The sequence below is a fragment of the Erythranthe guttata genome, chromosome 14 (genome assembly GCF_056151865.1).
Source record: "Erythranthe guttata isolate IM_541 chromosome 14, IM_541, whole genome shotgun sequence".
Taxonomy (NCBI): domain Eukaryota; kingdom Viridiplantae; phylum Streptophyta; class Magnoliopsida; order Lamiales; family Phrymaceae; genus Erythranthe; species Erythranthe guttata.
In genome coordinates, this window is record NC_142546.1 from 22,191,766 (window position 1) to 22,211,832 (window position 20,067).

Genomic DNA, 20,067 nt, shown 5'->3' on the forward strand with positions numbered 1-20,067 from the left:
TTTCAAGGAATCTTGATTTCAGAGTGCGATGAAAACAAAGTTCTGAAGGACAACCCCATCAGGCAAGTGTGCAAAGGGATGGATTGTATTACATGCTACAACCCCATAACCACACACAGTGAGAACAGAGGCACTTTGAAAATATTTAAACATCATAAAACAGGCATATTATTTATGTACACAAATACCAAACAAAATAATAAAAAATAGCTAAGAAAGTACCTGACAGTATGGCAAAGAATTTCTTCTGGTGCTGGGGAAAAAATCGAGGTCCCCGTTATAGCGTTATAGCGGCAGACCAACAAACGAATTGCACCATCAAATGTACAACAAATCATGTGGCAACAACAGTTAAGAGGGAAATTCAGATACATTTTCCCAGAAAAAAATGAGATACATGAAAGCAACCTTTTGCACTTCAAGGACAATATTTGGTCTTGATGCAGGCCGGTATGTCAAATATTTGTCGTGTGTTAGACCTATACAAATATTTAAACCCCCATCCACCTTTCTCGTCATTGATTGATCCAGTGGGGTTGATAAAGAATGTGAATCTTCGTCAGTTATGTTGATTCATCAATAGTCATGTTTGCCACTCTGACCTCCACTGCCTCTCTCTCATCCTTCTCTCTCTTCTTTTCACAACTACCATTCTCCACTTCCTTGAGTTGAGAAATAGAGGAATGGGAAGGTTGGCGTGGGCCGCCACTGATCCATGCATGATTAAGGCATTGCGCTGCTGTCAGTCTTTTCTCCGGCACAAAATCTAGTAGCTGAACAAGGAAATCTGCCATCTCACGCGCATCTTGTTCACGGAACTCGTATTTTTCAACAAGCACCTTATGGAGAGGCCACAATTTTAATCTTTTGATATGTCTCAGATCTCCAAATCTGTTAAAGAACTCTCGTGAATAACGCCCGCCCAAGGCAACCTGGAGTTGTTCATGTCAATCAAGAGAATTTATTTCCGAGTAAAATACGAAAGCCAAGAGAGTGAACTCCTCACCTCGCGTGGCATCCTTCCAAAAAGCTCCATCATCAGGGCTAAATGATCCTACAAATGAAAAGAGAGATAATGAATAACCAAGTTATATTACAGATAAATAAATTATTACGATTGTTAAATTTGAGTTGAAAACTTAGGGCTACGACATGACTTCTGCACTCAAATTATGAAGGTAATAGAAAAACTAATGTAAACTTAGAGAGGGTAAAAGTGAAAACAAACCAAAAAAGCAGAAATTGCATTATCTACTTCAGCCCAAACTGAAAAGAATCAGTTGAGGGAAGACATCTGATTCCCACATCAGCATCTGCACATAAAATTCGTGTCGTATTTTAGCCTATAAAGAATTTAATAACCGACAAGTGATCTACAGAGATTGTCATGAACTTAATCCATTGCATATTGTTTTACATCTAAAGCCAACAACTTATTGTTCATGTCAACAAGTAACTTATAACTAAATAGAATTTGGCCAACTTCTACGGTACCCATTACTAAGATTCACAAGTAGGGTAGAAAATTTTATTGTGCCATATCAAAGCTTACCTCACGCACACAAGGTAAATGAGATGATGTTGAAAAATGTTGGCACCAAATTTATTTTATGAGAATAAAATTCAACCTACTTACCGATGGATATTTTCAATTGGAGCACCATTTTATACAACACATCACTATCAATGCGATCTATATTTTTCAATTCGGCCCAGATATATTAAGTCAGAAACAAGAATCAAGAATGAATGTATATAACCAGTAAAACAAGAGATCAACCAGACTCACAAAGTTCATTTTCTCACTAGGAACGACAGAAAAGACCAAGGAGTTACAGAATTACATTCTCTCCAAACAATATACCAAATTACTTGATTACATAAAGAAAAGAGTCACATGTAATTAATAAGAAAATAACCAAGTCAATGCTTAGAGACAGGCAAAATAAAACAATTTTTATATCAACATGGTATCTGAAGTTAAGAGCAAATATCGAATAAAAAGTAAATAAAACATTGGACAATAAGCAAATATATATGAAAGGAAAGAAAAAGTTAAAGCCAAAACCAACAAGATTACATAATAATAGTTAGGCGAAAACAAGATTACCTCGTCACGCTCATAATTTTCACCACTATGCGGATCAAAAAGAACATCGCCAGTGGCCAGCTCAAAGCAAATACAAGCAAGCGACCACATGTCAGCTGACGTTGAGTACTTCGATCCCAAAATAACCTCCGGACATCTATACTGCCTTGTCTGAATATCGCTCGTGAACTGCTTATAAGTCCAACAGGCATTTCCAAAATCCACTAATTTGCACTTCAGGTCGACCTCAGCCAATAGTTTTCGCCTCGCAGAGCGGCTATCTCTCCTATTGGTTTTAGTCACAACACACACATCATTTGCTCCATAGTTGTTAGCTGCTTCAGTAACCGAAGTTTTCTCTTCAATGGACTCTCCAATGGATTTGCGCTCATTATCTAGCTTAACTTCCTCATAAGATTCATTTCCAACATACTTACGATCTGCTTGCCTAGCTTTTATTCGGAATTTATTTTTCTGGTTCTTAGTTAGGTCACTACATAATCCCTTAACATCTATAGAAGCCTCAGTCTCTGAGGCAATCTTGCCTTTATTGGATGGTAGAATGATAGGCTCCCCTGACTTTCTTGGATCTTTAGATGGATCAATCATCGACATAAGCAAAATATTCTCTGGCTTCAGATCTGTGTGTATTATTGATAGTTGACGATGCAGATAATCCAATCCCATTAAAACGTGGAAGCAAATTTCTTTAACCATGTGAAGAGGAATACCTTTGTAGCCTGAATACTTAATTAAGGTTAAAAGATTGTCCCCCAAGTATTCGAAAACCATACAGACATGTTGCCCGTTTGGTCCAGAATGCTTAAAGTGATCCAAAAGCTTCACAACGTAGTTTTTGTCCTCTGGATCACCTTCAGCAATCTGCTTTAGAATAGTGATTTCATCCATTGCTGTTTCAGTGTAGTGTTGTGCACTCTTTTGAACTTTCAGAGCTACATATATCTGTTAACATATTCATAAAGGAAAATACATTATTACTTCATCAATTACGCTAACTTGACTATATTGCATACTTTCCTCTGAAAAGATACGAAGCCTGTCTCACTGCGTGCACATATTATTAATTCCCGCCAACTATGATGCATAATAATACGCAGCTTTTGGAAAATATTGCCAAAACAAAAAAATCTCCAAAAAACTCGAAAAAATGATTTAGTTATACTTATGCCAACAGGCGACAGAATCAACAATCTCATACAATATCCACCTCAAATCATATTCACAAAGTACATTTATTTGCATATTAAACGAAGAAGAATTCTAATATAAACTGTAAATTGTTAATATACACAATCTACACAGAACTAAGCTACACAAGTTAGCATGAACAGAAAGATCACAAAATTTTCCGGAAAATGCTCGCGGATTGAAAAGTTAAACAAATAATACATAACTGTACATATATTCAATCGAAAATGTGAAAACCTGAGAAGAATAAATGGAGAAAACTCACAGAATTCCGAGTGTCCCAAGCTAGCCAGACAGTGGAGAAATGGCCCCAGCCGAGCTTCCTCTGAACAACATATCTACCGTGCTTAAATGTATCGCCGATGCGCACGGCGTGATATCCTCCGCGCCTATACTCATCCGTGCCCTCATCCTCCGAGCTATAGTCTTCCGAATCGCTCCAATCGCCGCCATTTCTGTCGTTCTCCGCCGCCGCCTCCTCCTCCATTGACGAATTAAAAGCTGTAGAAATCAAATAGTTGTAACAGAATCAGCTCGCAGCCTTTCAGACTTGTGTCTGTAACCGTCGGAGACTCTGGTAGAGAGAGAAGTTAGGGTTTACTTTCTTAATTTGAGTTGGAGAAGAGAGGAATTCCATTTCCCTTTTAAAATGTACTATTTGATTATTGACATTCATTTTCTTTATTTTTTTATTTGCTTAGTGGATTTTTTTTAATTCAAACGAAAGTGGTATTATTGACGGGTAATTACTAATCAGTAATCAACATGTAAAATGAAAAAAAAAATGGTGACATAGGGCAAAAAGAAAAAAGAAAAAAAAACACTAAATTTACAAAATTATTGCATGTAATATTAGAACCATTGAGGATATACGTTAAAAAGAAAAAAAAAAAAGATATAGAGGATTAAATCCTTTTCTTTTGTTGGGAAAATATGATTATAATAAATCCTAAATATACCATTTTTGTCATGAGGAAACGATGATTATGTGGGCCTAATCGAAATCGAGATTAAATCATAAATAGATCGATTCCGAAGCGAAGAGTATGAGCCATCCGAAACCCAATCCAATTGGCTTCGTTTATAAACCCTCAAATGATGCTATAATCTTATAAATTCCTTTATAATAATTAAATGTTCCAAAGTTTTGATTTTTTTATCACTTTTATATCTTATCTATATATATACAAAGACAACACATGACATAATATGTTGACACGTGGCATTTTTTAGGGTTTCAAACTCAATGACAGTTTTTTGTTGTCATTGTAGAGTTATTTATGAAGAATAAAACAATTCGTGCAAGGATTTCAAACTGCATTCTTCTGATAAATACACATGTTGGTTATTTTATCTAAATTAGAATAAGTTATAACAACTTATAAGTTCTAAAATTCTATCATTATGTAACAACTTGTAAAGTCTTTTATATAGCTAAATCAATATATATGCCTAAATGCGACACTCTTATTGGGCCAATGCACGGACTACGCTTCTAGTATTTAAACCGGTTAATGGGCCAAGAGAGAGGCCCAAATATTTAGTAAAATTAAAGCTATATGCTATGGAGGATGAACACGGAAACAACGATACGGGAAAACGGCATATCAACAAAAAAATGGAGTTTGGGGGTACGTAATTAAATGTATAGGAGTATATTTATAAATTTTATATATTTTCTTATAAACATATTCGAAATAATTTTTATTATCAATTTGCAATTGATCGTTAAATCATGAAAATAATTAGTGACATAATAAAAATATTTGGAACTTTGTTATTCAAACATGTTTATAACTTTTTAGAAATTGCAAAACGACTCATAAGGTGTTTGGTAGGTGTCCTCGAGTATCCGACATGAAACGTGTCCGAAACGCAAAAACGTTAAAAATTTGAAGTTTCCGTGCTACATATATGATATATGTAATGATGGATGTGAGCTTATAACTTATATAATTAAAGGCAAGTCATTTGTTGTTTGATTGATCAAAATTATTAGATGCTATTTGAGAATTTTTTTATTTAGTTTCACTTATTGTATCAATTATTATTCTTAATCGGGTTCGAGCTCGAACCTAACGTTTGATTTTCATTATGTTAACTACTAAATAAACCAATTTGATTTTCAATTTCTACCAATCGAAACTATATTGGTTTTTCTACATTCCAAAGACGATTGCTCAAAATCATTTACCAATTTTTTTCTAGCCATGCATACTACCAAATTTCTCTGACATTCTAACTACAAAAGCAACAAAAAATTGACTTATAAAAAGGGAAAAGAAATGGAAATAAATGATGGACAAAGAATTGGTTGGAACACATTTTCAAAGTAATAATTGATTGATTTAGCACTTATCCACTCCCGTGAGTGTTGATTTTTTTAACAACTACGTTTTTTTTTTATTGATACAAAAACAACTACACTAACACTAGTACACATGTTTACTTTTCCCTCTCTTAGAAGAGATTTTGTTTGAAAGAACGATAATTGATAATTGCAGCTCTCAAATATACATTTAATTTGACTTCTCTGAACCTATGTAGTAGTTGTCACATTTAACAAATCCATGATTATTGATTTACTATTAAATAATCGGTGGGACTAACTTTTTGCATGTATCCTTTATCTTTTTTTTTTTTTTTGGATTTTTAAATTATATTCATAATTTATTACTTAATATTGTATGGTTGACTAGGTAGATTGTAGAAATACTTCGAGTACTTACAAATTACAAATATTTTAATGGATTACATTAATTTACATGTACATGCAAAATGAATTATATTATTGAATTTAAATGTTTCGCTACCTAGATTTAATTCCCATGGATTTAATTCACAAATTTATTCATTCCCGTTTTTTAAATATTTAATTCTTCTGCTGTGACAGGCCAACTAAAATGTTACCAAACAATGTATGTCATATTTTCAAAGGCGAAGTTCAAAGTTTTCACGGCATTGGTTAGGCTGGAGGAAAAAAAATATATAAATAATTAATTAATGTTGGATCAGAATATTCCATTTTATAAATAAAAAAAATATTTAAAAAAATAAGAAAATGCTAAACTAATTAATTAGCTGTCCCAACCGATTGAAATTTTGTGGGATTGTGAGATGGAAATGGAAAGCGATAAAAACAGATCGAGATTTAGTTCACATGGGACCTTGTACTACAAGAGTTGTACTTTTCTTCGAAAGACGTAAGACGTGACGTCATTCATACCATGCAAGATATTTTCTATAGGTCAAAATAAATCGATCACCACAATTATATTTCTTAAGAACATGCCAATATCGTTGTGACTCGATCCGTCAATTTTGAATGTTTTGATGTTTCTTTTGGTGATCGATGAGCACGTGTGTTGCGATGTGTGATCGATATATACAAGGTCGAGAATATATTGTAGTTATTGGTGTAAACGAGTGGTGTCGAGCCAACTTATGAGCTTTGATTAAAAATTACAATTTGATGATTAATCTAACCTATTAACCGGATTTAATCGAGTTCGAGCAGTTTAATTTTTCTAATGTTATTTTATTATTTTTTTACTAATTGAATTGATCTCTAGCGCAATTTTATTTATACTCTGTTGAAAACAATGAACTAAATTAAAATCTTGAATTTTAATGTAAATAAATAATGTGCAAATAATTTTTAACGGTTGGTACCAAATAATTGTTGGACTAAACTTCTTTTAATAATTGATAAGTTCTTATGTTTGATAAGCCGTTTTAAAAGCTCAATAAGGTGTCACGTCTTATTTTTTATAAAAATGTTTGAATAATGAACTTATACCCTGTTTTTACTCTTTATCCTGTTTTTACTCTTTATTAATTAGGTAAATCACTGCAAGAATGAGTCCTTGCGTTTTTGCAGAAAAAAAATCATGTCACCTTTTGATTGATAATTAAAAATATAATGGTAATAAATTTGGGAGAGAAAATAATATAAAAAGGAGATATTTCAATTCAATGTGATCATGGAAGATTGAGGTGGCAATGATTATATTTATATATAGCTAGGCCACCAAACTTGTATTTATTTTATTTTATTTTATTTTATCATGCACGAGATCTTGCTTAATTCCCCAGATACAGGATATGCCACATAACACCAACTAATATACAGGAACAAACTACCAAATAAATTGAACTTATTATTCAACAAGAATCCTTTTTCTTTTTTATATATCATTAATTGTAATTTAAAAAAAAAAACAGAGGAAAAAAAAAAGACGAATCCCTATATTATTGCTTGTAGTATAGTAAAACAAGAATACTGTAATATAATTGACAAGGTTATTACAACTTAATAATATTATGAAATTAGAGCTTAGTATATCTTTTCAAGCCCCCAAAATATGGAAATTAAAAACATGCACGTATATATAATTACTCATTTTAATGTTCATCAATATAATCAGTCTAGAGAATAGCAAATCTGTTTGAAAGTAGGGAGATTTTGTTGAAATAGAGGAACGAAAACGTCGATACTACCATCTCCAGTGAAGGACGGTAGAAGGAATATCATTCCCTCCGTTGGAGAGAACGACGGCATGAAAATGTAGGGCCCACCACTTCCGAAATCAAGGTCGTAGAATGGAAACCTAAGCCAGCTATCGACCTCCAAATTCGGCCACAATATCGACTCTTTCGAGTCCGCCACTGCATTCGGCACGAGGTCTTCCTCCTTCGCCTTGTGGTTGGCAAAATCGATAAACGACTTGAAATAATCGTCCTGCACGTTAACGACCGCGTCGTGCAAAAGCTTAGCGACGTAGGGCAGAGGCTCCCGTAAGAGGTCGTTCGCCCTAGCTTTCGCGAACGCCCACAATACCAAATTACCAAAATACCCATTCGGCACTTTAGGATTTTTCAGTCGGGCACGCCCGTCAACCGAGATTCTCACTTGCGTGTTCTCTTGCCCGTTTAAGCCACGTGCCCTAGTTATGGCCCTCCAAAGATGGGCCACAAGACTCTCGAAAGTGCTGAAGGGCCTGTCGTGGGGCCCGTTCATTGACGAAGCCCTAGCCTTGAGCTTCGAGAGAAACTCCGCCGTGTAATGCACTTTGTGCGCCACAATATCGTCCACGCTATTATCGATCAAAGGGTATACTTTTTTGATATTCTTGCTCACGTACTCCACCCCTCTATGCTCGAAATCGAGAATAGGTGGGTCCCGCGGGGAGAATATTGTACGGTCGTGGAAAGGCAGTGGGCTAATTTCAAGCCCTCTGCTAGCCTGGCCCCACGCAACCAGAAAGCTACTGGTTGCGTGGCCGTCGGCCACAAGGTGGTGGGCAGTGAACCCCACCACCATCGCGCCGCACGAGAATCTAGTAACCTGAACCTGAACGAGCTCCTCCACACCCTCCAAGCTAGGATGGAGGCTCAAGAGAGAGGCCGAGGGGCCGATGGACACAGTTTGATCGAGTGCGCGGTCGACCGACGCTTCAACAAACCTAACTCCCTCGTCATTGAGGACAATTACAGGCTCGCCTTTGCTATCTTTGCCTAGCCTACCGGCCCATTCGCGGTACATGGCTAATGACTTTTTTAGCCCTAGCTCGATTGTAGCGTTCGGAGTGGTCGGAGGGCGGTAGGCGTAAATAATGGCCACATGTTGGTCATAAGTGACCTTATCAAAGACGGATAGAGGAATGTAGGTTGTTGTTGGGGGTGGATTGCCTTCATACAAAGGCTGAACAAGTTTTGAGCTCCCAATTTTCACTTTCATTATTTTTTTTTTAATTTTTTTTTTAATTGGCAATAGGGAAATGAAAATAAGATTTGGTTTGAACTTCGTGGAGGGCATATCAGGGGTTTATATACTTGCAAATAATAAACAATTATACATAATTTATATAAAAAAATTATTATTAATTATGCTGATTCAAACTGTACTTGCCTATAATGCATTGTTTACTACAGAAGATTTGGGATATGCCCTTTAAATAATTTGTCCTAATGCATAATAATGAATGGATGTTAATAAAACTTCAAAAGTCGCCCCATGTCTTGGCTCTTTTGACACAGCTGTTACTAATTGGGGTTTGGTTGATTTTGATTTTTTTTTTAATTTTTTTAATTAATGATTTGACTAATTAATTGTGGTTAGTGAAGGAATTATCAATTGTGTGGGAATTAATAAGGCCAGATTTCAGGGTCTATTGTGACGCGACAATTTGGTTAGGTGAAGAAGATGAGAAATTGAACCTTGTCCAAGGGCCTACACTTTTGGATTAGTTAATTAATATTTGTCACGCATTTAACAGAAACTTAATTGTGTCGCTATTTTTAAATATTGCAATAAATTAAAATTATAACTAAATATATAAGAGTTAATAATATTGTAGTTCTTACTTCTTATCACTTAATTTACGTTAATAGTGGCAATGTTGTTATGATTTCCAGTTGTACGTAACATATATTAAACTCATAGGAAGTCGAAGGTCTTTATTTATTTATTTTAGTAATTAATTAATATATTTATTTATTAATTTTCACGAGTGGAAACTAAAATGGAGGATCATTATCATAAGCATGGGGAGATTAATATTTGATTAACATTTTATGGCGATGTTCTAAACTATGGTCAATTAACTAACATGAAATCGACGTGGGAAGCGGCATCCAGAGAGTTTATATTAACCTTGGACTAATCCTCTACTAATTAATCCCACTTCTTGCCCTTCTTAATTCGTAATTAATATGCGCTTATCTATTATTATATGGTAAAAATAAGTTGACCTAGCTTCTTCATTATAATGAACTTTCCTAAGAATACAATTTTTTAAAACTGATTACCGTAGTTTGGGATGATTAATTAATTATTATGGACTATTTAAAGTGATGTTAGCCATAATATGACTATGTAACGGTAATTTAAATAACAGGTTTAGCATCTAATTACTCTTATAACTAACTTCCTTTTCATCTACGTGTTTGTAAAAGTTATTAAAAAACAAATTATTTTTCGACGTTTAAAAGTACTTTTTACATTTATTTCTTCTTAGTATAAGTTGTTCTGTATAAGTTGTTTTAAAGTGTGAACTCAAAAATGAATATTTATAAATTAATATTTGGAGCTTAATAATTTAATTTAAGAAAGCCCCTTTTGTAAAATTGACAAATTAATTAAGGCACGTCGCAATTTGGACATATGGGACAGAGAATATTGAAGTTTTATAATTGGAGAAATTAATAATAAATAACAAAAGGTAAACAAAATTAATGAAGAATGCATGAATGCTTGGATCAATTTATTATATATCACCGACAAACCAACAAGAAATATATATAATGATAATTGTAATAATAAATAAAGAATGTTTAATAATGAGGATCATAATTGGTAAACAAATTAAAATACCATTTGACTTTGCAAACTGAGGAATTAATGGGATCCCATGAACAATATGTTGGTAGATTTCGTGGAAACAATATAATTGATAGTAATAAAATAAATAAATAAACATAAAATGAAATTAATATGTCATTTTATTTATCTGTTCACATTCTCAAGTGTCGGTCGTGCAATATTGGATGACCAAATTGTCATATTCATATTCATCAGAAATTCCAAATTGTTTAGCAGAAAAGTGAGTCAGATATACGATATTGGAACAATATTTTTCATCTCGGAGTTTAAGAGTTGCTATTTCTTATTTTTTTTTCTGAATTTTTAATCGAATTGGAATAAATATTATATTCCAATTTGCAATTCATTTTTTTGTTAATTTCCGAAAATATCTTCGATAAGCCAAAAAAGAAAAAAACATTATGAAGATTATTACACTAGTAATATAATATTGTATTTTATATTATAGGTGACTGAAAATATGAAAATTCTGAATTTCGCCAATTCGGATTAAAAAAAAAATCTGATTTTGGAAAAAAAAAATTCGTTCTAATTTTCGAAATTCCGATTTCCGAATTTTTTCCCAATTTTATTGTGAACAAAATTGAAATTAGTTTATCACTTCTGAAAAAAATTGAATTTTTTCAAAAGTGATAATTTCGATCCGATTTGTCTGATATCCACCCATAAAATCGGCCATTTTCCTAGCAGGCTCTTCCCACTTTATGGAAACCACCTCTTTCAGGCTCAATAAAAATCAATTTTGATGCGACAATTCCGAATGGGGAGAGCTACTATATGGTGTCCATGGTTGCAAGAAACGAGCATCGAAAAGGTTGCTAGTGGGCAGTTCGAAATTTTACGGGGCAATCGAAAGCAGTTGAGTGTGAGACTCATGCAACTCTTGAAGCAATTTCCAAGGCCCAAACGAAGCGGTGGGAGAACGATTGCGTTGGAAGGCAACTAGTCGCATACAAGTTATAAATGCACTACAAGATGAACTCTCAGCATCTTCACATAGTGCATACTTGGAAGAGATAAAAGAGATATTGACGATTGCTACAACTTTCGTTTCTTGTGATTTTCTAATTATTAAACGTAGCGGTAATCAGCTAGCTCAAAGGTCCAAATTTCATAAATAATAACACCTCTTTTCGTGTATAAAAATGAATATACTATTCCTGTAAGATGTTTAATTTTGTACAACATGGAGAAAAACTGAATCTGTGGCTGAGGATGAATCGATCTTCTTAAGAACACAAACAAAGATGCAATCACTAGAACAAAAATCCGCAGCTATGTATAACTATAACCTACTAAATTTCTATAATAACATCAGATAGCTAAATAAAAAAAGAGAGGAAAAATATAAGAAATCTCAACCGTCCAATATCGATAGTTATCATAAAAATGGAAAAACGCCAAAGAATGCTATATGCAACAAGAAAGTTAAAACGGTACTTGGTGTAATAATCTTGTACGGCTCGTGTTTCGGTGAACTATTGTTGTCGAGTTGTCCCGCGTTGACGAATTCAGTTCTACCGGTATTACTTGTAGAAACTTTTACAGACATTGTACCTATAAGAAATGAATTTGAATGAATCAGTCGGACAAAATATTTCATTTTCGAATCCAAGAAGTTAAACCACACTAGGCTAACGATGTGTGACAAGTTCGACCTAGCGATCGTTGGCAAGGGGATTCGAACCCGAGTTAAATTGACACAAGCTCACTTGATCCAACCGCTAGGCTATCCCTTACGGGACAGTTGGTCTAATTATTGTTTGTAGTAATAGTTGTATAGTTAGATGGTAAAGAAAACTTACAGTCATAGTTGGCCCATCCAATCCTTTGGCCACCCAAATCATATACAACAATTTTATCTTTCAAAACAAGGTCTGCATAAAGGATCCAAGAGAAAAAAGAAACGTAAGATGACGTATTATATGCTCCATATTTGAGCAGTCACGATGATAGAATATATGCTTCGTACCTCCTAAAATTGTAATTCCTTGACCCCTTATTTTCTGAATGCCGATACACCACACTGCAGCACCACCCTACAAGAAAAAAATGGCACGTTACCAATAATAAAATAATCTATCAAGAAACTCGCGAGCTTGATGGAAAGCTTTGACAATGCAAGAGAATTATCTTAACTAAGAATTACGGAGTGTGCAGTAAAACTATTTCAACTCGAACAAAAGCCAAATGAATTAAACTTCAATTTGGATTCTCCTAAATTCAACTGAAAGTAAATTAGTAATACTCATGTTTACTTTTTGATATTTTTTCATCTTCCTCACGAAAACTGAAGTAAAAACATCGCGTAAAACAATCTTTCAAGGAGAAAAGAGTCCTTCATATTAAATATTAGACTCGTTTTCAGTTCAAAAAGTAATAAACTTAAAAAATAAATAGCAGTAATAAATATTCTTATGCATGGCATTTTCGAATTTTCCTAATTTTACTACAATCATTTATTGACTGCTGAAAATGAGATGTGGACTTACGACAGAGTTCTGCTGCAAAAGGTAATCCTCGGGCCTCAGTATCATTGATGCACCACCAGCAAAGTTTAAACTAACTTGAGGGAAAATCTCGGACACACTAGAAAGAAGAAAGAATGAACATAAACAATGAGAAGATGCATATTCGTAGAAGCATATGTAAACAAGAATACCGAAACACGGAATAAAAACCTGGATGTAGTTAGATAGCATTGGTTTCCCTTGGAAAAAAGAGGGCGTGCAGATTGCGAAACAGTTTGCATAATCTGTAGAAAGGAACAAATGCCATATTGTTTGGGCTCTAATTAACATATATTCTTACAAAACGGTATGGTTAAAGAAATGTCGAATACTATTTTTCCACTAACTTACTGCATTGATGAATGGGTCGTAGGCCTCTTCTGCGAAATACGCCAATGTTGTTCCGGAATCAATTATTGTTCCTCGGTTGTTGGATGTTGCAAATACCGATGAATCAATGGGAAGTATCTGTCCATTTACAGCAATGCTTTGTAGATTTACATTGTAATGTGGCCTAAAGTTTGGAATCAGAGAGAATAAATCAAATTACGGAGTCTGTTGCTCACTGAAGCAGTGGAATTTGCCACTTCTTCGACAAACGTAAAACTAACATATAACACACGCAAAAAAAAAAAAAAAAAAAAAAACTCTGTTTTTTTGGAGATATGTTGAACTTAGAATGACAGGTGCAGAGCAGAAAAAATACATACTCGGATGGAACAAGTGGAGTGTAGACTATATTCGGTTCCACAATCTGTCCAAGCACCAATATACCGCCGCCCCCGTTTCCTCCTCTCAGGCAATGAGAAAATGAATTTGGGGCAACTCCCTGTGAAGAAAGCTGTGAAATTACAGATAAGCCCTGCTGCCCGAAACCAAATATACCATCAACCGCCCTATCTGGCTTCGTAAGGTCTCCAGTCTGTGACGTGCTACATCTGTGTCCAAAAACCAAAAAAGAGGTCAATTAAATAAAGGACTAAAAAACTAACAATTGTGCAATACAAATATATAGGGCCTCACCCAAAAACAACAGTTGCGGAAGAATTTGTTGTCAACGAATCCCCAACTACCGAGTCGAAATACATCGAATCGGATAGATAATACCCGGAAGTGCCACTACCGTCACCGTACTGAAATCTATATCCACACTGATTCTGATTGGAGCAAAGAGAATCGGATGATTGTGCTCCCAAAGCACACCTTTTATCCGAACATGAAACCGGTGCTATGGATGATGAGCTGGAAGGGTCGAAAAACTCTAGCTGAATCTGTTCAAATATAAAAGCAAGAAAGTATAAATTTGAGACAATTACGAGAAACGGAGAAATTAGAAACACAAAGGGTATGTTTTACCTGGAGGCCGCTCGATGTTGGGCAACCGGAACACGGATTGCAACTCACCCACAGCACATCACTTCCGGTATCTATCTGTACATAAAATTCTTTTGGAGGAGTCCCCAATTTTACTTTTGTATAGTATAGCCTATAAAACAACGATTCACCGCCTCCATAAGAACATATAATAACTCAACTAATGAACTACTACCAGAGGGAAGGGTACTGCAGAAAATCATCAACAATTTGATATATGTACTATGTACTGCAGTTCAAAGAAATCATTTAATTCGACATGTAAATCAGTTCCTTCGAGAGGGCTTTTACACAACAATCGAATTTTCGGAGACTGAAATCGAAGTCTACAATCAAAATCAAAAGAAATAATAAGAAATTCAGCACCAAGTGATTAAAAACTCCCAAAATTAACTTGCAAATTCATACACTACACATCATATATATAATATACATACATTTTTAATTTTGATTTTTTTTAAATAGAGAAATGAAGAAATTAATATACCCAACAAGATAAGGATCGTAGGTGCCTTCAACAGGGAAATCAACGACACCAATAGGCTGTTGCTGCTGCAGGAATCTGCCGTGTCGAACCCGGTCACTCTCTCTGAGTCGACTCAGCTCCACTCCTTCGTGATTCGCCCTCTCCAGAGTCAACGTCACGCCGCCAACCACCGCCGCCACCGTCGCCACCATAAACACCGCCGACACAAGCGGAATATTAACCGGCGGCATTTCCTTTAAACAAGTACTGCTGCGAATCGATCCTTCTCCTCTAAGCAACAACACTACTACAGCTATGGGGGCAACAATAATATTATTTTATGCAATTAGGTGTCTACACCCATGTATCTATAGGTCATGTATATATGTATCCATATCTTATACGTACAAGTCTCTCTCTTCTAGAGAGAGAGAGAGAGAGAGATGAGAGAGAGGGACAGCAGCAGCTGATAACAGAGTTTGATTTTGGAAAAGAAATCAGATTACGTTTGTCGTTTTATATGTGGGGAAGTTGGATATACAACCAATGTAAAACGATAAACTAATACAATGCTTCACGTGCTTATACGTTACGCACAAAGAGTTGTACCTTTCTATTGTTTGTCTGTCACATTCGAATTTTTGCTAATAATACTTTGGGCAAATGGCAAATATTAAAATAATAATATATCGATATTAATGAAAAATTAAGAATGGAACTAAAAAGTACATTCGACTTTAATTTCCACTTCCAATACAATCATTTAACCTTCATTGAGTGTACTTAATTTAATAATTGCAACTTTGGCAACTTCAAACACCACGTGTTTAACTTAATTTAATTTCTTCTTCAAATATCTATCATTTTCTAATTTATTAATATAGAGGTAGCTATTAAAAATAAATGAAACAATTTTTTTTTTTTGAGAAGAAATGAAACAATTCGTACTATTAATATATATATATATATATATATATATATATATATATATATATATATAATTCTTATCTTTTAAATAACTTTGTAATATCCGTTTGAGATACTAAAGCAAAGGAGCATAAATTAGATTCCAGCTTTAAATCTTGCACTCTGACTCTGCACTTTAGAATACTTTGGTGCCTCAATTATTTTTTTTTTTTTATTTTTTTTTTTTTTCTCACTTTGGTTGTTCCTTTTTTGTGGTTTTGTTTTTTAGTCACTGAAACCCTGCAATATATGGCTTCAAAAGTAAAGTGGGCTTTGCCTTTTTCTTAATTACTAATATATCCCCAAGGCCCAAACTATCTTTTTATTATATATTCATTTAATTTATACACTTGACATATATATAAATAAATAAATTAGAATATGAGGTAAATACAACAAGAATGGAAGTGTGTGGCCGATTTTACATCCCAGATTCCCAACTACAAAAGTAATGTACATAATACAACAAAGCAACACAAGCTGAGCCAGCTCGACAAAAGCTCGTACTGGAACTCAATTTTTTCGAGATCGAGCTTTCTGATCGATGATACAATACGATTTTCAAGTGCAGATTTTCCTTAATATACTACCCGCTAAATATTTATGTATGTTGAATGACCATCTTAATCAAAAGCTGAAGTCATTATAAGTGATGTGAATCATTTAATATTTATACATCTCCATAAAAATCGTTCTTCCAACAATAAATCCACAGTAGATTTGAATTACACGGAGGTAATACGTTAATTTGATGATTCAATCTTCATCAATATTTATTTATATAACAATTATATATAAAGCTTGTTCTTTTATTCTATTTGTTTAAGGATTTGAGGTCAGCATAATATGTAGTGAGCCATCCTTGAATAATCTGAAGCTCTGTGTTTCTTTGCATGATCAGCCATTCTGGGTCAGTTTTCGTTGCTTGAAGTATGTCCAGACAGTGCGAACCTGCAAATTAAATATCCATCCAACCAACCTTTTTAACACACATTTACACACACCATTATGTGTATAAAAGTGAATTGGGATTATTTAACATTTTTTTTCTCATGTAATTAAGAGCATGCTAACTACTTCACATAATTATATTTTGCAATTCCAAAGTCAATAATATAATACATTGTACTATTGAATTTGCTAGGGTTTGATGTTAAGCTTACCGTTACGTGTAGTTACGGCAACGACGCTTTCGGACAAGTCTTCTAGCACCCTACGATCATATAGCAATGATAGTTATATACGTGCACTGGGTAATTCGCTTAAATTACTGAATTAAATCATTAAATAATTATCAGGAAAAAAAAATAAGAGAAGTGTGTGTATTTTATATATATGTATATATATATATATATATATATATATATATATATATATATATACATATACCCTCCACTACTGTATGGATCTCTTAGGCCATTCGAGAAAATTATGTTGCTCCCAAACCGGTTGAGAGCCAATTTAATATCCTGAAAAAAAGAAAGAATTGATTAAAATAATCTATAAAAAAGTCATGTTGAAATATTAATGAAGTAATCAATATTAGTAATTAGTAATTAATAAAGCTTACGTGGCCTCCATAGTAAGTAGTGATCCAGTGTGGTCGAGGTGGGACACCATATATTTCTGAACAAATTTTGATGAATTCATCCAAGTTAAAAGGTGCTGCCGGAAACATTGTCTCATTTTCCCCTCTCCCAATTGGCATCACCATTTCACTACAAGTCTACCAATTTATTATTATATTATTAGTATATTTTCATACACATTTTCTACAATAATTAATATTGTCACAAAAAAAAAAAATCAAAAATCATAGTTAATAAAAATATTTCACAGCTTATTAGACGCTACACCTAGTCATCTACACCGGGTGATTTTTAATAATTGATGAGATTAAATAACAATTAATTAAGCACAGATACACAGTGCAGATCAACGATTAAAAATTATCTGGTGTATTTCACGAGGCGTAGCATCAAATAAACCTTACTACCCATACTTGTGAATCGTGATCTATTTGTCATATAGTGGCCGTCCATCCCTTGTTAATAATTTTATTTTATGAAAAAAAAAGTGGGAAAAATATAATAATAATTAATAAATTAAATATATAGATAACTACTCACTTGCCATTGCCATCCAATGCTAGTTTCAGAAGGATAATTATATGTATTCATATCATAGCATGTCTTATTCCCCTTATACGAAACAACTCCGGCGAATATACGGCCAATTACATCACCGTCGCTTCCGTTGTGAACTCCGTCGATGCCTCTACACACCATCGTCACTGGATAATTCGGCGGACGGTTATACTGAGCCGCCACCGCGTAAATCGTCTCCAAATAATCCTTTAGCTCTTCCGCATTATTCAATTTCCTGAGAAATTAAACAACGCCAATTGTCGATTAACTTTTTAATTAGTAGTAATACATATTGAAAATTCGACATGCATTGTAATAAGTACTATAAAAATTACGAGCAAGTCTTGAATCGTTGACTGAGAATGTCGAGACCGTTAGGTTTCGATGCTACTCGGTCGATTTCAGCCCATGATTTTCGAATTGTTTTGTAACAATTATCACTAACCTCCTGGGAAATAATACAAAACAATTAATTAATTAATGGTTGTAGAAAATAATAAATAAATAATGCATTATTATTGTTATTAAAATAATTAAATGAAAAATTAATAACTACCTTGAAATCTTTGGTAACAATAGAGTAATAACCATTTTGTGGTGTAATATTATCGAAATAAAGAATAGGGGCTGACGAAGCCAGGGCACCTAAAGCAATGTGTGGATACTTTAGTCGAAACCACGAAGCCAACACTGAAATTTTGTAGGTTTATTATTATTAGTGAAAATTATTAATATGAATTTGTAATAGTTTATATAAAAAAAATTGAATCCTGATTTAATTAAATATTGATTACTTACTTCCACCATACGATCCTCCAACGACGATTATCGGAGAATCGTGCGCTGAAAATTGATGCTTGATGTGCAACAAAATCGCGGCGTAATCAGCTATAGCTTGAGCCGAGTTGAAATATCCACGAGTCGTCTCGTTTTTCATCGCCTCCTCCATCGTCCCGAAGGGGATCGATTTTCCATAGTATCGATGCTACACGCACCAAATTAAATCACACCAATAAATATAATTACATTCGTTACCGCCCTACGTACGCAATTATTCGTTAAATTTAACTAACTTAAATGAAATTAATATACCTCAATGAAAACTATGAGAGAGTTGAAAGAAGGAGCATTGTCATTGAGAAAACCAACAACACTTAAGTCATTATCGATCGGCGCCTCGGCTCCAAGATACGCAAAAATCGGGGAGTTATTAAAACTTTGACCACCCCAGTATTTAGAGTTGACCACATATCTTTGTCTGAAAGTTGCATAGCTCTGAGGTGCATAGTTGAAATGATCAAGTGTTTGTTTGTAAAAATATGTCTTAAAGTCAATTAAAGCATTGGCCGATATTGCGCTGGGCCGGTTTCTCGAGATTAGTAACGACGCGTCTTTATTATGTAGCGATAGCCTCGGAGCTTTGTGTACTGGCAATGGTGTTACAGTTTGCATGATCAGTACTAATGAGAGAAAAAGAAGAAGAAGAAGGTGAGGGTAGAATTGGAATAAAGGTACTCTCATGAGTGGTGCCATGGCTGTTGTGAATTGTACTTGTTCAAGATTTTGATCCATGAGTGGGTATCAACTTATAGACATCTACTTGGAAGATAATTAATTATTAATTAGGTCGAATTTTGATTATCTGGTTACTTTGGACGGGTCAATCAACCTATTTTAATAGATATTATTTATTTGTTGGCGCCTTGGCGGTTGACACGTAATAACACAAACCCGTATGTATATGTGCTTAGTGAGTATAATTCCATCTACGATTAATAATCATTCGGCATAAATAACCATGTGTACCATCTAACTCCCGATGAAATGCCTATAAGAAGTTTGTTAATCAATTCTCTTCATATCATAAAATGGTAGTAGGCTAAAAATATCCCAATCATTTTAATTTTAATGCTCCATATGGT

The 20,067-nt window shown here is 34.1% G+C and overlaps 4 protein-coding genes across 4 annotated transcripts; all 4 read right to left on the reverse strand.

Moving 5' to 3' along the window:
* Window positions 1-134: 134 nt before the first annotated feature.
* On the reverse strand, window positions 135-3,923 carry LOC105959090 (uncharacterized). The gene is given in 5 exon segments (XM_012983119.2): window positions 135-566; window positions 569-932; window positions 1,007-1,054; window positions 2,111-3,052; window positions 3,564-3,923. Coding segments are annotated over 5 exon segments (1,791 nt in total). The 5' UTR covers window positions 3,786-3,923; the 3' UTR covers window positions 135-351.
* Window positions 3,924-7,562: 3,639 nt separating this feature from the next.
* LOC105959093 (agmatine coumaroyltransferase-2) lies at window positions 7,563-9,094 on the reverse strand. Its single transcript, XM_012983124.2, has one exon. The coding sequence runs from the start codon at window positions 9,036-9,038 to the stop codon at window positions 7,722-7,724; it is 1,317 nt and encodes a 438-aa protein (XP_012838578.2). The 5' UTR covers window positions 9,039-9,094; the 3' UTR covers window positions 7,563-7,721.
* Window positions 9,095-11,812: 2,718 nt separating this feature from the next.
* LOC105959094 (aspartic proteinase 36) lies at window positions 11,813-15,582 on the reverse strand. Its single transcript, XM_012983125.2, has 10 exons — window positions 15,054-15,582; window positions 14,549-14,678; window positions 14,216-14,463; window positions 13,903-14,130; window positions 13,544-13,706; window positions 13,364-13,437; window positions 13,175-13,271; window positions 12,655-12,721; window positions 12,488-12,559; window positions 11,813-12,239 (listed from the first exon to the last, which is right to left on the reverse strand). The coding sequence occupies exons 1-10, from the start codon at window positions 15,281-15,283 to the stop codon at window positions 12,064-12,066; spliced, it is 1,485 nt and encodes a 494-aa protein (XP_012838579.1). The 5' UTR covers window positions 15,284-15,582; the 3' UTR covers window positions 11,813-12,063.
* Window positions 15,583-16,648: 1,066 nt separating this feature from the next.
* On the reverse strand, window positions 16,649-19,720 carry LOC105959095 (Serine carboxypeptidase S28 family protein). The gene is made up of 9 exons (XM_012983126.2): window positions 19,238-19,720; window positions 18,944-19,130; window positions 18,702-18,835; window positions 18,481-18,593; window positions 18,128-18,380; window positions 17,569-17,724; window positions 17,388-17,467; window positions 17,162-17,211; window positions 16,649-16,949 (listed from the first exon to the last, which is right to left on the reverse strand). Exons 1-9 carry the CDS (start codon window positions 19,715-19,717, stop codon window positions 16,813-16,815), a joined length of 1,590 nt encoding a protein of 529 aa, XP_012838580.2. The 5' UTR covers window positions 19,718-19,720; the 3' UTR covers window positions 16,649-16,812.
* Between the last annotated feature and the right edge of the window lie 347 nt (window positions 19,721-20,067).

Excerpts from the sequence above, each read along its gene's own strand:
- LOC105959095 (XM_012983126.2), bottom strand. The coding sequence starts at position 19,717 with ATGGATCAAAATCTTGAACAAGTACAATTCACAACAGCCATGGCACCA. Across the intron at positions 18,836-18,943 it reads TGGAGGATCGTATGGTGGAA|TGTTGGCTTCGTGGTTTCGA; the intron begins GTAAGTAATCAA and ends ACAAAATTTCAG. Across the intron at positions 16,950-17,161 it reads TGCCGTAACTACACGTAACG|GTTCGCACTGTCTGGACATA; the intron begins GTAAGCTTAACA and ends TTTAATTTGCAG.
- LOC105959093 (XM_012983124.2), bottom strand. The coding sequence starts at position 9,038 with ATGAAAGTGAAAATTGGGAGCTCAAAACTTGTTCAGCCTTTGTATGAA.
- LOC105959094 (XM_012983125.2), bottom strand. The coding sequence starts at position 15,283 with ATGCCGCCGGTTAATATTCCGCTTGTGTCGGCGGTGTTTATGGTGGCG. Across the intron at positions 13,438-13,543 it reads ACGACCCATTCATCAATGCA|ATTATGCAAACTGTTTCGCA; the intron begins GTAAGTTAGTGG and ends TCCTTTCTACAG. Across the intron at positions 12,240-12,487 it reads TGGATGGGCCAACTATGACT|GTACAATGTCTGTAAAAGTT; the intron begins GTAAGTTTTCTT and ends CATTTCTTATAG.